We start from the raw sequence: 15,605 nt of genomic DNA on the forward strand, positions 1-15,605 counted from the left end.
TAGTGGGGCTGAAAAGGGGGGCAGGTGGGAGATGTGGGCTGGGGCTGGAACTAGGGGCAGGTGGAATAAGGGGGCTGAAAAGAGGGGGCAGAGAGAGAGGGGACAGACCCTGGATGGAAGTGGGGAGCGTGAGGGAGGGCAGACCTTGGATGGATGGGAGAGGGAGGGCAGACGGATTGAAGGGGCAGAGAGAAAGGGCAGATGGTGGGTGGAAGGGGGAGAGAGAAAGAGGCAGACTGGGGTAAATGGTGGATGGAAGGGGCAGAGATAGAGGGCAGATGTGGATGGAAGGAAGAGAGGGCAGACAGTGGATGGAAGGGGCAGAGAGAGAGGGCAGACACTGGATGGAAGGGACATTAGAGAGGGCAGACACTGGATGGCAGAGAGTGAGCGAAGACATGCTGGATGGAAGGAAGACAGTGAAAAGAAGATGAGGAAAGCAGAAACCAGAGACAACAAACTGTAAATATATATTTTAATTATTTTGCTTTAGGATATAGTATTGTAGCTGTGTTAATAAATGTTTATAAGTAGAACATGTAAATAAGGTCATCTTTTTATTGGACTAATTTTAATACATTTTGACTTAACTTTCAGAGAACAAAACCCCCTTCCTCAGGTCAGGATAGGATAATGTAACAGCACTATACCGTATTGACCTGAGGAAGGAGATTTTGGTGTCTGAAAGCTAAATGTATTAGTCCAATAAAATGATATTATTTGTTTTATTTCTATTTGTTAATTTGTAAAGTGGTGATTGGTATTTGTTAGTTTTTTCAAATTTACATCTGCTGTCTTTAAATTTTGCACAGTACTAGGGGACATTTTCTGTTTCTGTGGTGTTGCATTGTATGCAGAGTCTGGCATCCTGGGGGTTCAGTTTAATTTTTGTCTAAATAGAAAGTTTAAATATTACTACTTATTCTATAGTGGATTAGGGTATATCTGTGTTTGTGAAAAAGACATGGCTTTCAGTTGGCATTGACTGTGCAGGATCGACGATCTGTATTATTCTGTCTGGTTTCGTTTTACAATAGGTGAATTGATGTTCTAGTGCTCACTGTAGTGTTTAAGATGCTTTCCTTTTCCTTGTGTGACTCGTAGAAATTACTGCTTATGGTATGGTAGAATCGCTCTATAGGTCCTGATGTTCTGTATTCTCGGTATGCCTAGTACTGGATTTGGGGGGGGGGGGGGGGTGTTAAAAAATGACTGGCCCCGGGTGTCAACTACCCTAGGTACGCCACTGGGATTTAGTGAAGGGAAATCTTGCCTCACCAATCTATTACATTTCTTTGAAGGGGTGAACAAACATGCGGATAAAGGTGAGCAGGTTGATATTCCGGCTTATTTTTGAAAGAGAAGGGTGGCCATCTTTCGACACAAATCGGGAGATGGGCGTCCTTCTCTCAGGGTCGATTTTGGGCGTACCCAACTGCTTCCCTTCGCAGGGATGACCAAAGTTCCCGGGGGCGTGTTGGAGGTGTAGCGAAGGCAGGAATGGGGTGTGCCTAACAGATGGGCATCCTCAAGCATAATGGAAAAAAGAAGGGCATCCCTGACGAACAGTTGGCTGACTTTACTTGGTCCTTTTTTTTTTTTTTTTTTTTACGACCAAGCCACAAAAATGTGCCCTAAATGACCAGATGACCTCCCCTGACTCCCCCAGTGGTCACTAACCACCTCCCACCCCGAAAAAAAACAACTTAAAAATTTTTAAAAAGATGAAAATTTTTACAGTATGGGTGAAGGACGTCCTTCGCTATGCCTCCATCCTTGCGACGGCAGTTGAGGACGTCCAAAATGTGGATGTTTGTGAGAAGGCCGTCCATGCCCTTGCTATGCCTCTGACACCTCCTTTATTTGGATTTTGGATCACAAGTAGCAGCAGTGGGATTTGAACAGGCCACCTCTGGATTGCAAGACCAGTGCTCTAGGCCACTCCACTCCCATGAAATATGGCCGTCCCTATGGGGGGGCAGTAAGCAGGTCCCTGGGGGGGGGGGGAGGTATGTATGTGTCAGCGGAGGCATAATGAAGGCGTGGATGTTCTTTCAAACATTTTGGACGTCCTCAACTGCGCCCTCCCCCTCCCACAGGGACGGCCAAATTTCAAGGGAGTGGAGGAGTGGCCTAGTGGTTAGAGCACTGGTCTTGCAATCCAGAGGTGGCCGGTTCAAATCCCACTGCTGCTACTTGTGATCCAAAATCCAAATAAATAAAGGGGGTGTCAGGCATAGCAAAGGCCTGGACGTCCTTCTCACAACCACATTTTGGACATCCTCAACTGCCGTCGCAGGGACAGAAGCATAGCGAAGGACGTCCTTCACCCATACTCTTAAAATAAAAAAATAAAAAAGACGTCCCTGAGGAGCACTTGGACGTTTTCACCTGGACTTGTTTTTCTAAGGTTGTAGACAGCTATTATACATGCAGCTTGTCTTCATGTATGAAAGCCGTCTTTGGCATGCGCATAATGCTTGGCTGCTCTGCACTGGCTTCCCCTCCTTAAGAAGGAAATCGTGTGCAAATGAGCTAACAGCGAGCAGCTCATTTGCATGGGATTTCTTTCATGCATGCCCATTCCTTTCTAAATCGGTAAGGGAAGGGCTTTTTCCGTTCAGTTAGTGGGACCAGTGCACTACGAATGTTGGCTCCTCCCATGACCAAATGGCTTGGATATGGGCGTCCTTGCTTTCCATTATCGCTGAAAATCAGACACGACCAAATCCTGGGGACGACCATCTCTAATGTCGACCTAAATTTGCTGATTTGGGCGTCCCCGACCGTATTATCGAAATGAAAGATGGCTGCCCATCTTGTTTCGATAATACGGGTTTCCCCGCCCCTTGCTGGAGCCGTCCTGCGAGGATGTCCCCAGGAAAACTTGGGCGTCCCGGAGTCATTCCGTGTCAAGTGGACCAGGGGTCCCCACCTCACCATCTCAGATTTTGATGAAATTTGGTACATAGTTTCTTTATGATAAAAAACTAAGCTGGGCAAAATTTTAGTTCAAAAGACAAAAAATTGGAGGTTCTAGGGGACCTCAAGTAAAGGGTTGCAAAATATCGCCTGAGCAAAAATGACATTTTGGGCCAACTTCCAGAAGCTGTAAAACTGGAAGTTTTATTAGTACAAGGGGGATATTTGGAGAACCTGCACTACTTTTAGGGCTTAATGAACTGGCAAAACCCCCATGTTCCTAGTCCTCTTACGTTTTGAATGGTTTAGGCTCAAACTTTGCCAAAAAAATGGCAAAAATCAATTTACAGCGATGTTGAGGCTGCTGTAGTTTCTAAACTAGTTGGCCTTTCAGGTTGATATTTGGTAGGTGTACTAAATGCACGGCTGTAATGAGGCATTCCAATTTGCAGCACTTTGCTTCAAGTGGTTGAAAAATTATAAGCGTTCAAAGTTGGTATAAAAAGCATTTTTGCCCATTTTGAGCTATCTTTGATGCCCTTGATCTCCAGTGGGACAGCTTCAATATTCTTTCTTTTAGCACCATTAGAAAGAGCAGATTTCCTTCTATCAGAATATGTATTTTTCAATTTGGAGTCTCTCCATATAAGGATTGCAAAAAAAGTGTTTTTTGGCCAGTATTGTTGAATGATAGATGAAACGGATATAGGGCCCATCGATGTTTCTAATTGCTGTATAAGTCACTCAGTTGCTTTAAGCATGCGTTGGTCCATGGTGGCTATGCCACTACCAATTCAATAGGAAGTGGCAACCTCATCGCCAAGAGGTCACGCCCGATAGCCAGGCAAGTCCAGCCACTTGGCACAGGTTCCCAAGCCTGAAGGTGGGCATCTTACTTGAGGTTCCCAAGCCTCATTTGGTTGTCTTTGCCTAGTTTCTCAAGCCTAATGGGGGTGTCTTAATGGTTCAAAATCTGAGATGGTGAGGTGGGGACGACCTTTAAAATTGGTCCACTTGACACGGAATGACGAGATTGAATGAATTCTTTGCTTCGGTCTTCACCGGGGAAGATTTGGGTGGGATACCGGTGTCGGAAATGGTATTTCAAGCGGACGAGTCGGAGAAGCTTACTGACTTCACGGTAAACCTAGAGGATGTAATGGGCAGTTCAGCAAACTGAAGAGCAGCAGATCTCCTGGACCGGATGGTATTCGTCCTAGAGTACTGATAGAACTGAAAAATGAGCTTGCAATTTATCCTTAAAATCAAGTGTGGTACCGGAAGATTGGAGGGTGGCCAATGTAATGCCGCTTTTTAAAAAAGCTTTCAGGGGAGATCTGGGAAATTATAGACCGGTGAGTCTGACGTCGGTGCCGGGGAAAATGGTAGAGGCTATTATTAAAACCAAAATTACAGAGCACATCCAAGGACATGGATTACTGAGACCAAGTCAGCATGGCTTTTGTGTGGGGAAATCTTGCCTTACCAATTTACTTCAATTCTTTGAAGGAGTAAACAAACATGTGGACAAAGGGGAACCGGTTGATATTGTGTATCTGGATTTCCAAAAGGCGTTTGACAAGGTACCTCATGAAAGGCTACAGAGGAATTTGGAGGGTCATGGGATAGGAGGAAATGTCCTATTGTGGATTAAAAACTGGCTGAAGGATAGGAAAACAGAGAGTGGGATTAAATGGGCAGTATTCACAATGGAGAAGGGTAGCTAGTGGGGTTCCCCAGGGGTCTGTGCTAGGACCGCTGCTTTTTAATATATTTATAAATGATTTAGAGATGGGAGTAACTAGCGAGGTAATTTAAATTTGCTGATGACACACAGTTATTCAAAGTCGTTAACTCGCGACAGGACTGTGAAAAATTACAGAAGGACCTTATGAGACTGGGCAGCTAAATGGCAGATGACGGTTAATGTGAGCAAGTGCAAGGTGATGCATGTGGGAAAAAGAACCCGAATTATAGCTACGTCATGCAAGGTTCCACGTTAGGAGTTACGGACCAAGAAAGGGATCTGGGTGTCGTCGTCGATAATACACTGAAACCTTCTGCTCAGTGTGCTGCTGCGGCTAGGAAAGTGAATAGAATGTTGGGTATTATTAGGAAAGGTATGGAAAACAGGTATGAGGATGTTATAATGCCGTTGTATTGCTCCATGGTGCGACCGCACCTTGAGTATTGTGTTCAATTCTGGTCGCTGCATCTCAAGGAAGATATAGTAGAATTGAAAAAGGTGCAGCAAAGGGCGAGTAAAATGATAGCGGGGATGGGACGACTTCCCTATGATGAAAGACTAAGGAGGCTACGGCTTTTCAGTTTGGAGAAGAGACGGCTGAGGGGACACATGAGAGAGGCATATAAAATAATGAGTGGAGTGGAATGGGTGGATGTAAAGCGTCTGTTCACACTTTCCAAAAATACTAGGACAAGGGGGCATGCGATGAAACTACAGTGTGATGAAATTTAAAACAAATTGGAGAAAATGTTTCTTCACCCAACGCATAATTAAACTCTGGAATTTGTTGCCGGAGAACGTGGTGAAGGCGGTTAGCTTGGCAGAGTTTAAAAAGTGGTTAGACGGTTTCCTAAAGGACAAATCCATAAACCACTACTAAATGGACTTGGGAAAAATCCACAATTCCAGGAATAACATGTATAGAATGTTTGTACGTTGGGAAGTTTGCCAGGTGCCCTTGGCCTGGATTGGCCGCTGTCGTGGACAGGATGCTGGGCTCGATGGACCCTTGGTCTTTTCCCAGTGTGGCATTACTTATATACAGATTACTGTATCACTTTGTCTAGGACTATCAACAAAACTGATTTCCAGTCTTCAATTTATACAGAACATATCGGCCCGTCTGATCTTCAGATTGTGAAAATTTGACAGTTACACTGTACTTGAAGCTACTACACTACTACACAGAAAAGAATACTGTTCAAAACTACCTGCCTATTCTTCCAAGTCATATATGGATCAACCTCAGAAATGCTAATTAACATTTTTAAAGACGTTGGTCACTCTGCAAGGTTAGAACACCTCTTGATATTCTGTTCCCCAAGTGCAAAAAATGTCCGCTTCTCTAAATTCTTCAATGTTCTATTTTCTTTCCTAATCATTCCTTAGTGGAACTCCCTTGCCTACCACAATCATACAATAACATAGTAGATGATGGCAGATAAAGACATGTATGGTCCATCCAGTCTGCCCAACAACATAAACTCGTATGTGCTTCTTTATAAGTATACCTGACCTTGATTTTGTCCTTGCCATTTTCAGGGCACAGACCGTAGAAGTCTTCCCAGCACTAGCTTTGCTTCCCAGTTACCCGGTGTTGCCACCCAATCTCCACTAAGTTTCTGAACAGGACTCCTTTGTGTTTATCCCATGCATTTTTTAAATTCCATTACCGCTTTCGTCACCACCTCCCGCGGGAGGGCATTCCAAGTATCCATGACTCTTTCTGTGAAAAAATACTTCCTGACATTTTTCCTGAGTCTGCCCCCTTTCAATCTCGATTCATGTCCTCTAGTTCTACTGCCTTCCTGTCTCCGGAAAAGGTTTGTTTGCAGATTAATACCTTTAAAATATTTGAATGTCTGTATTATATCACCTGTTTCTCCTTTCCTCCAGGGTATAAATGTTCAGGTCAGCAAGTCTCTCCTGATACATCTTGTAACGCAAAGCCTTTTGTAGTTTTTGTGGCTTAAGCAAATTTTTGATGCATTCTGTGTGCTTCGGGGCATTCATGATGAAGGCCTTATATTGTACTATCTGTTGAATCTTATGTAAAAGTATGTAATTGCCAATGAAAGTTTACTGTGGACCATAGTGAAACCTTTTAGGGGATACAGCTGTATATAAACAATAAATTGATATTGATTCTCTAAGAAAAGCAAGACTACAAGTCCCCAGCTGTAATGGGATAAAACATGGCCTGAATCAACCTTGTTGGGCAAATCTGGAGCTAGTTGGAATTCTATTCTACACACAGGACCCAAGAGGCAGACAGAGCTCTGGGGTCTCAGTGCATGGCTGAGACTACGGTGCAGGGAGGAGCGAGTTTAGATTTGTTAGGAATTGGGTAACATTCTGGGGAAGGGAATGGGGAGCCAATTCCCAAAAGATTGGCTCCATGTTAACCAGGGTGGAGCAAGGCTGCTAGTGCTTTAGCTTTTGAACAAGAACCTGGAGCTGTTGCTTTGAAGTGCATGGTTTGGTATAAGGTATCTTTGAAGAATGCTATCAAAACAGGAAAGTTAGGGTATCCCAATAGAGAAGGTTCAATAAAGGCAAATACAATCCAGGTGCCCTTAAATAAAGAGCAAGCAGACTTGAAAGACAGCAAATTATCACCGTCAACTGCTGAGCATATTATAAACAAAAAATATTTGAAATGTCTATATACAAATTCTAGAAACCTAAAAAAAATAAGATGGCGGTGTTCGTGTACATAGCACTGAATGAAGAGGTAGATCTAATAGATATCTTAAACCTGGTAAAATGATGAAAACCAATGGGACACTGATATAAGGGGTACAAGTGATATCACAAAAGTATGGATCAAACTGATGGAGGGGTGGTGCTATATATTAGAAGGAATGGAGTCAAACAGAATGAACTATGAAACCTTTATGGATAGAAACCCTATGTGTAGGAAAGAGAACAGTGGTGTGGATACAATACCATCCGCCTGGCCAGAATGGACAGATGTTGAAATGTTAGAAAATGAAGGAAGCTAGCAAATTCGCCAACACAGGAATAGGTGATTTTAGTTACCCCAACGTTGACTGAATATGTCCCTAGCATGTCCTGATATAACATTTAAAGTTCCTAGATGAAATAAATTGCTGATTGCTTTATGGTGTGGTTGGTTCAGGAACCGACAAGAGGGAGAGCAATTTTAGACCTAATCCTTAGTGGAATTCAGGATTTAGTATGAGAGGTAATAATGTCGCCACTTTGCAACAGTGATTACTACGTGATCAAATTTGTCTTAATTGGAGTGAGGACACAAGGGAAATCTACAGTATTAACATTTAAGTTCCAAAAAGACCTATTTGGAAAAAAAAAAAGGAAAATGGTCATAAAAACCCTAAAAGGAGAAGCTGCAGAAACTGAGATTACATCAGACATAGATGTTGAAAAAGAAGCAGATGAACAAAGAAAGTCCATAAAAAGTTATTCACTACAACATTATGTTAAAAAAAAAACCTATAAACCTGGCACAGCTGTATTTCACCCCCAAAAGAGCTGCATCAGGAGCATACAGAGATGAAGTGGTGGTCTGGTTGCTCTGCCTACTTGGTAAATGCAGCTGTATCTGAAATAGCTTACAGGTGTATATGGGTTTGTGTTTTTTTTTTTTTTGGGGGGGGGGGGGGTGTTGACTGAAAGTTATGATGAATAAACTTTTTATGGACTTTCTTTGTTCATGTGCTCTGTTCGCTTCATACTGGATTTTGCAAATCATCTGCCTTCTTGTTTCTTGGGACCAAGGAAGTCCAGACCAGATGTATTTTTAAACATCTAAGGTGGTATTTCACATATTAAGTGGAAGGGATACCAAATGATAGCTGGCATGGTTAAAAGGTGAGGTGAAGGAGGTTAAAATCATCTTTGAAAAATGTGAAAAATGATCCCATTGAAGATAATGGGAAACAACATAAGCACTGGCAAGGTAGATGCAAAGCTCTGATAAAGAAACAAAAAAGAATTTCAAAAGAAGCTTGATGTAGAGGCAAAAACTCCTAATATAGTTTTTAGGTATGTTTGAAGCATGTGAGGAAGTTAGTTGAAAGGAAATCTGAGGTGGTCTGTTTTTTTAAAAATCTGGTACGCTGCCTCTGTACCCAGGCTCAGAACAGAAAGGGGAAAAAGGGTGGGGGGAAGAGCTGCATGCTTGAAGGACAAGGCATTTCTCAGTAGACAAAAGAGAATGCATTTGGAAATGCTCACAACCATGAGGATACCCCCCCCCCCCAATGAAGTTTGAAGGTGGGATGGTGGGAATGGATGTCATTGACACACACTGTCATTGACTTCCCACATGGAAAGATATTTGGCACCTCTTCAGCTCATTAGAATCCAAAGTGTCCCCAGCTTAAAAATTAATGAAGCCCACTGAACTAGTCACACACAAGAACTAATGCCAGCTGCACATACCTGTAGCAGGAGTTGTTTATCCATTCTTGATCTAATTGAGATTTGACTGCATCTTTTCTGACTCCATGTGCAATTTTTCTTTGTTAATCACCCTTCTTTCTATCTAACTCCTGTTACTCTCTCTTATCTCTCTATATAATAATTGGTCAATCTGCGTCCCTGGCTGGCTGGGTTCAAAACCGTATGCTAATGAGGTTACGTCAGCTTGCCTCCAGCATGCCCTTTCCTCTGTGTCCCGCCCTCGTTGAAAGATGAAATGACGTCCGAGGAGGGTGGGACACTGAGAGGGAAGGCTGGAGGCGACGCAAGCTGAGCCTGCCGCCGCTGCGACCTCGGGAGGGGAGGATCGCTGGACATAGATGAGATGGGAGGGGAGAATCGCTGGACATAGAGGGGGAGGGCAGGGAAGAGAGACAAGAAAATGCTTACACGACGGCCTTCCTAGGGCCCGTTTCATTTGTTCTGAAATGGGCTTTTTTGCTTGTCTAATCTAGATGTTAGATTCATTATAATCAATCTAACTAGGCCCTGTCATTTACACCCTCATCCTCCCCGTCTCATCTGCCCGCAACCTTGGAGTCATCTTTGACTCCTCCCTCTCCTCTGCGCATATCCAGCAGATAGCCAAGACCTGTCGCTTCTTCCTCTTTAACATCAGCAAAATTCACCCTTTCCTCTCTGAACACACCACCCGAACTCTCGTCCACGCTCTCATTACCTCTCGCCTTGACTACTGCAACTTACTCCTCACTGGCCTCCCACTTAGCTATATATGCCCCCTTCAATCTGTTCAGAACTCTGCTGCACGTCTTATATTCCGCCAGAACCGATATACTCATATCACCCCTCTCCTCAGGTCACTTCACTGGCTTCCTATCAGATACCGCATTCAATTCAAGCTTCTCCTCCTTACCTACAAATGCACTCAGTCTGCCGCCCCTCACTACCTCTCTACCCTCATCTCCCCTTACGTTCCCACCCGAAACCTCCGTTCACAGGACAAATCCCTCCTCTCAGTACCCTTCTCCACCACCGCCAACTTCAGGTTCCGCTCCTTCTGCCTCGCCTCACCCTATGCTTGGAACAACCTTCCTGAGCCCTTACGCCAAGCCCCCTCCCTGCCCGTCTTCAAGTCTTTGCTTAAAGCCCACCTCTTCAATGCTGCGTTCGGCACCTAACTCTTACTGCTCAGTAAATCCAGACTGCCCCAATTTGACTGCCCCTTTCGGACTGACTGTTCACTTGTCTTTTAGATTGTAAGCTCATTGAGCAGGGACTGTCCCTCTATGTTAAATTGTACAGCGCTGTGTAACCCTAGTAGCGCTTTAGAAATGTTTAGTAGTAGTAGGTTCAGAGACATGAAGCTGTCAGCCAGACCTAAAAATCATGCCCTCTGTATAACCCAGAGGCTCACAAGCTCACATGACAGGCTTGCAGGAAAGTTAACATGTAGCTTACTTCCCTTGCAAGGTGTTTACTAAAATGTAGTTTAGGGGCTTTTTCTGTTATCTGAGCTGGAACATATAGATAAATGATTGCTGGTGAAATGGAACATGCTGATTAGGATGATGTTGCTTTAGCTCTGCCTGATAATCACGATCAAGGTGGTCGAAACTAATGATTATCAAGTTATCAAGATTGCGGTCGAAACTAATGCTAACAAACTGCTAAAGAATAGAAGAGTATAAAATATGATGGATGACAGGACTTATTTGGAGAAGTATTGAGAGATAGCACCCATGTGCAGCTTTGTTGTAACTCTCCCATGAGAAAAGAACTGTAGTCTATTTTCTTGCTTGGTAATCATAAAAAGAATATTTTCTCATCTTTGAATGGCCTTCACTTCTTCTCTCCCTAACTGTATGAGTGTGTGGAACATTCTATTGGGTTGGGGAGGGCAGAAGAATTCACTATTAAGATGTTTTAATGTGTATTGTGTTGGCATTGCAAGTAGCTTATTTGAATATTTTCTTCTGCTTGCATTATCTATTGCCTATGTCCAGATTATTCATGCTGTATACCACTCTGGGTGTATTTCTTCAAAAAGGCAGTAAATAAATCCTAATAAACAACATAGATGATCAAGGGGTAACAGGGACTCTTAAGGAAGACAAAGCCATAAGTGAAGGACTAAATTAATTTGTCGTTCGCAGTTTTTTTTTTAAAATTTTTCATGTATTTATTGGGTTTTATTAACTGCCTTTATGAAGAGTTTCACCCAAGGTGATGTATAGTAGGTACAGTTTAACATAAAGTTTATAATTTTAACAGCATAACAATAGTGAAATAACCAAGAATAAACATAAATACAATAAATGACGTAAACTTGAAAATAGTAAATTGAAACCTAAAAATAGAACTACCGTGAAACAGTTTCAAAAATATACACATTTAACAGCACTGGAATTCAAGTACTAGAGATGTAATACTAATGATACACCTAATAAGCATGCATTAGAACATTCAACTAACATAGATATGATGCTAGAGATTTTTTACAAATATGGCTTACCATATAGCTGAGGGGCTGAAAGCAGACATGATGGGAACAAGATTCCTGGTCAGTTGGGATAATTTGATGGTTAGTTAAACTCAAGGGAAGTTTGTTGTATAGTTAAGCAAGAGATAAGGAACTGTTCTGAGTTAGTGTAACTTATGTATTGAGCAATATATCAAACTAAAAACACAAGGTTATAATAATGTTAGGAAAATAACTGCTCAGTGTAGGTCATCCCCCTTCCTCAATATGTGCTCCAAATAAATCTCACTCCTAGAGGGTTGATCACTAATACATACAAACAGTCAGTTTCTCCATGCTGTAGACCTCTCGGACTCATTAGCCATGCCTCAAAGTTGGGGATGCAGTCTGAAAACCCTTCCACAATAAAAAGTCGGACCAAGGACACCTGTGGCACACCACTGGTAATGCTTCTTTCCTCAGAGTGAGCATCATTTACCACTACCTGTTGTTGCCTCCCCAGCTAACCAGTTTCAATAGCTTCAGTGCCTGTAATGAAGCGTGCTCAGTGTACATATAAAGAGGGAGAGGGAAGGCAGAGTAAATGCGGTGTTGGGTGCCTAGTGTTCACCCATGTTAACCTTTGCACTACCTCTCCCTCACATGCATTTCTGACTACACTCCTGGGTAGGAGTGTCAAGTAATGATTTTTGCTGCACAATATTTTATTTCTATGAGCTCAAGAGATGGTCCCTTTATGCAGGTTATGACTTTATTAGCTTTACTGTTATTTATTTATTTATTTATTTTACAGCAGTTGCCTTGATCCTGAAGTATTTAAATGACCAAAACAGACCCTACAGCACTCAAGATGTTTTTGGAAATCTACAAAGGGAACATGGATTGGGGAAAACCGTAAGACCTGACCACCTTCTGTCTATGGATATTTCCACCATTTATAGTAGTCTTTTTAAGAGAGAAGTGTTTTCATTTGGATGATGAAGAGAATACTAACGTGGTGAAAAGTATTTGATTTTTAACATCCAAATAGCTTCTAGAAATGGACCTGCACTTAATGGTAGAAAAGTTAAACAAGCATTAATTCCCTAAATGAAAATGTTGCTTTGCAGGAATATTATCAGTTTGTTATGAGAGCTTCTGTATAGCCAGAAAGACCTATTCAAGCTAAATAGAAGTGATGGGAGGTTGTGTGTGAAAGTGTACAGAGCCTGGAGCTACCTTGAGCTATTTACTTTGGCTCTGTTCCAATGTGGTGAACACATTCTAGTATTGGTAGTCTCAGTGCTGTTGATTTCTCTGCCCTTTCCTGGCTTAGAGTGAGAGAAATGGTTTCATTACAAAGCATTTCTTCTGGTACGTAAGTGTATAGGAGGGAATTCTATAAATGGTGCTCAAAATTCAGTGCCAGAAAAAAAAATCAGTGCTAAGTGCGATTCTATAAAGGGCATAAGTACATAAGTAATGCCATACTGGGAAAAGACCAAGGGTCCATCGAGCCCAGCATCCTGTCCACGACAGCGGCCAATCCAGGCCAAGGGCACCTGGCAAGCTTCCCAACATACAAACATTCTATACATGTTATTCCTGGAATTGTGGATTTTTCCCAAGTCCATTTAGTAGCGGTTTATGGACTTGTCCTTTAGGAAACCGTCCAACCCCTTTTTAAACTCTGCTAAGCTAACTGCCTTCACCACTTTCTCCGGCAACGAATTCCAGAGTTTAATTATATGTTGGGTGAAGAAATTTTTTCTCCGATTTGTTTTAAGTTTACTACACTGTAGTTTCATCGCATGCCCCCCTAGTCCTAGTATTTTTGGAAAGTGTGAACAGACGCTTCACATCCACTTGTTCCACTCCACTCATTTTATATACCTCTATCATGTCTCCCCTCAGCCGTCTCTTCTCCAAGCTGAATAGCCGTAACCTCCTTAATCTTTCTTCATAGGGGAAGTCGTCCCATCCCCGCAATCATTTTAGTCGCCCTTCGCTGCACCTTTTCCAATTCTACTATATCTTTCTTGAGATGCGGCGACCAGAATTGAACACAATACTCAAGGTGCGGTCGCACAATGGAGCGATACAACGGCATTATAACATCCTCACACCTGTTTTCCATACCTTTCCTAATGATACCCAACATTCTATTCGCTTTCCTAGCCGCAGCAGCACACTGAGCAGAAGGTTTCAGTGTGTTATCGACGATGACACCCAGATCCCTTTCTTGGTCCGTAACTCCTAACGTGGAACCTTGCATGACGTAGCTATAATTCGGGTTCTTTTTTCCCACATGCATCACCTTGCACTTGCTCACATTAAACGTTAGCTGCCCAGTCTCCCAGTCTCGTAAGGTCCTCTTGTAATTTTTCACTAGGAGTGGCCTAGTGGTTAGGGTGGTGGACTTTGGTCCTGGGGAACTGAGGAACTGAGTTCGATTCCCACTTCAGGCACAGGCAGCTCTTTGTGACTCTCTGGGCAAGTCACTTAACCCTCCAATGCCCCATGTAAGCCGCATTGAGCCTGCCATGAGTGGGAAAGCGCGGGGTATAAATGTAACAAAAAAACAAACCAAAAAACTTTGAATAACTTTGTCATCAGCAAATTTAATTACCTCGCTAGTTACTCCCATCTCTAAATCATTTATAAATATATTAAAAAGCAGCGGTCCTAGCACAGACCCCTGAGGAACCCCACTAACTACCCTTCTCCATTGTGAATACTGCCTATTTAACCCCACTCTCTGTTTCCTATCCTTCAACCAGTTTTTAATCCACAATAGGACATTTCCTCCTATCCCATGACCCTCCAATTTCCTCTGTAGCCTTTCATGAGGTACCTTGTCAAACGCCTTTTGAAAATCCAGATACACAATATCAACCGGTTCCCCTTTGTCCACATGTTTGTTTACTCCTTCAAAGAATTGAAGTAAATTGGTCAGGCAAGATTTCCCCACACAAAAGCCGTGCTGACTTAGTCTTAGTAATTCTTGTCCTCGGATGTGCTCTGTAATTTTGTTTTTAATAATAGCCTCTACCATGTGCCCTTTATAGAATCATGCCTAGTGCCAATTCCTGCACCTGCCTTTAGGCTCTAGACTTGAACCTGCTGAAACCTGGTGCAAATGCTGGTGCCTAAGTTAGACGCACTTGTCTAGTATACTATAACCGCACGTGTAAATTTTTGGAACCTCCCCAGACATGCCCATGCCCCTCCCATGGCCACATCCCCTTTTTGAGATAGGCACTATGGGAGTTAGGCACCCAGATGTGTGTGCAAATTTTTTTTTTTTTACATTTATAGAAGTGTGTATTGAGAATTGTTAAACCAGTACACTAGTCATTCAGCTCAACACATTGCAGTATATCATATTTATACATAATCACATCTATGAGTCATAACATAATTTAACACCAGCAAAACAATGATGCTTATACCCCCTCCCTCCGTCCCTCTACCCCCTATCGTATGTACCCCCCTGTCATCTCAAGTTCCCCTTTAAGAATGGTTCCCAAATCCGTTCCCATGTAGGCAAAGTTTTTCTCTTTTCTGCAGTTAATCTCTCCATCTCGCATATATAATGCACTTTTGTCATCCACCTCCCCATTGAGGGACTATCGGTGACCTCCAATGCCGTGCCAGGTTTATCCGAGCTGCATGCAAAGATGCCCTCATCAACAGCCACTGATCAGATGTGTGGCCTTCCGGCCGCTGTCCCAAGACATAAACTAAAGGATGCCACTGTACAGTCCTCCCCAGCCACACTTGCAAACGACACTGTACTCCTCTCCAATATGCCTGCGCCTTGAGACATGACCACCATATGTGGCCCATTGTTCCCACTTCTCCACATTTCCTTGATACCATAGCATGCATATGATACAACCGTGCTGGCGTCAAATACCAGCGGTAAAAGACCTTAATAGCATTTTCTTGCAATGTCACAGATAGTGAAGGTCTCAAAATCTTCTTCTCCAAGAGCAGCCATTTTGCATCTGATAGGGTAAACTGTAGCTCCTGCTCTCATCTCCTTCT

General features: G+C 42.8%; 1 protein-coding gene across 2 annotated transcripts in view; it reads left to right on the top strand.

Annotated features, from left to right (window-relative positions):
- PSMC3IP (PSMC3 interacting protein) overlaps positions 1-15,605 on the top strand; it is a 140,485-nt gene that overhangs the window by 11,937 nt on the left and 112,943 nt on the right. The window contains exon 2 of one of the 2 annotated variants that reach the window (XM_030221922.1): positions 12,370-12,470. In XM_030221922.1, the coding sequence (XP_030077782.1) occupies positions 12,370-12,470 (101 nt within the window). The remainder of the gene's footprint in view (positions 1-12,369; positions 12,471-15,605) is intronic. The other variant, XM_030221923.1, reaches the window with a different exon arrangement.

This window comes from Microcaecilia unicolor, chromosome 12, assembly GCF_901765095.1.
Source record: "Microcaecilia unicolor chromosome 12, aMicUni1.1, whole genome shotgun sequence".
In the NCBI taxonomy this organism is placed as follows: Eukaryota; Metazoa; Chordata; class Amphibia; order Gymnophiona; family Siphonopidae; genus Microcaecilia; species Microcaecilia unicolor.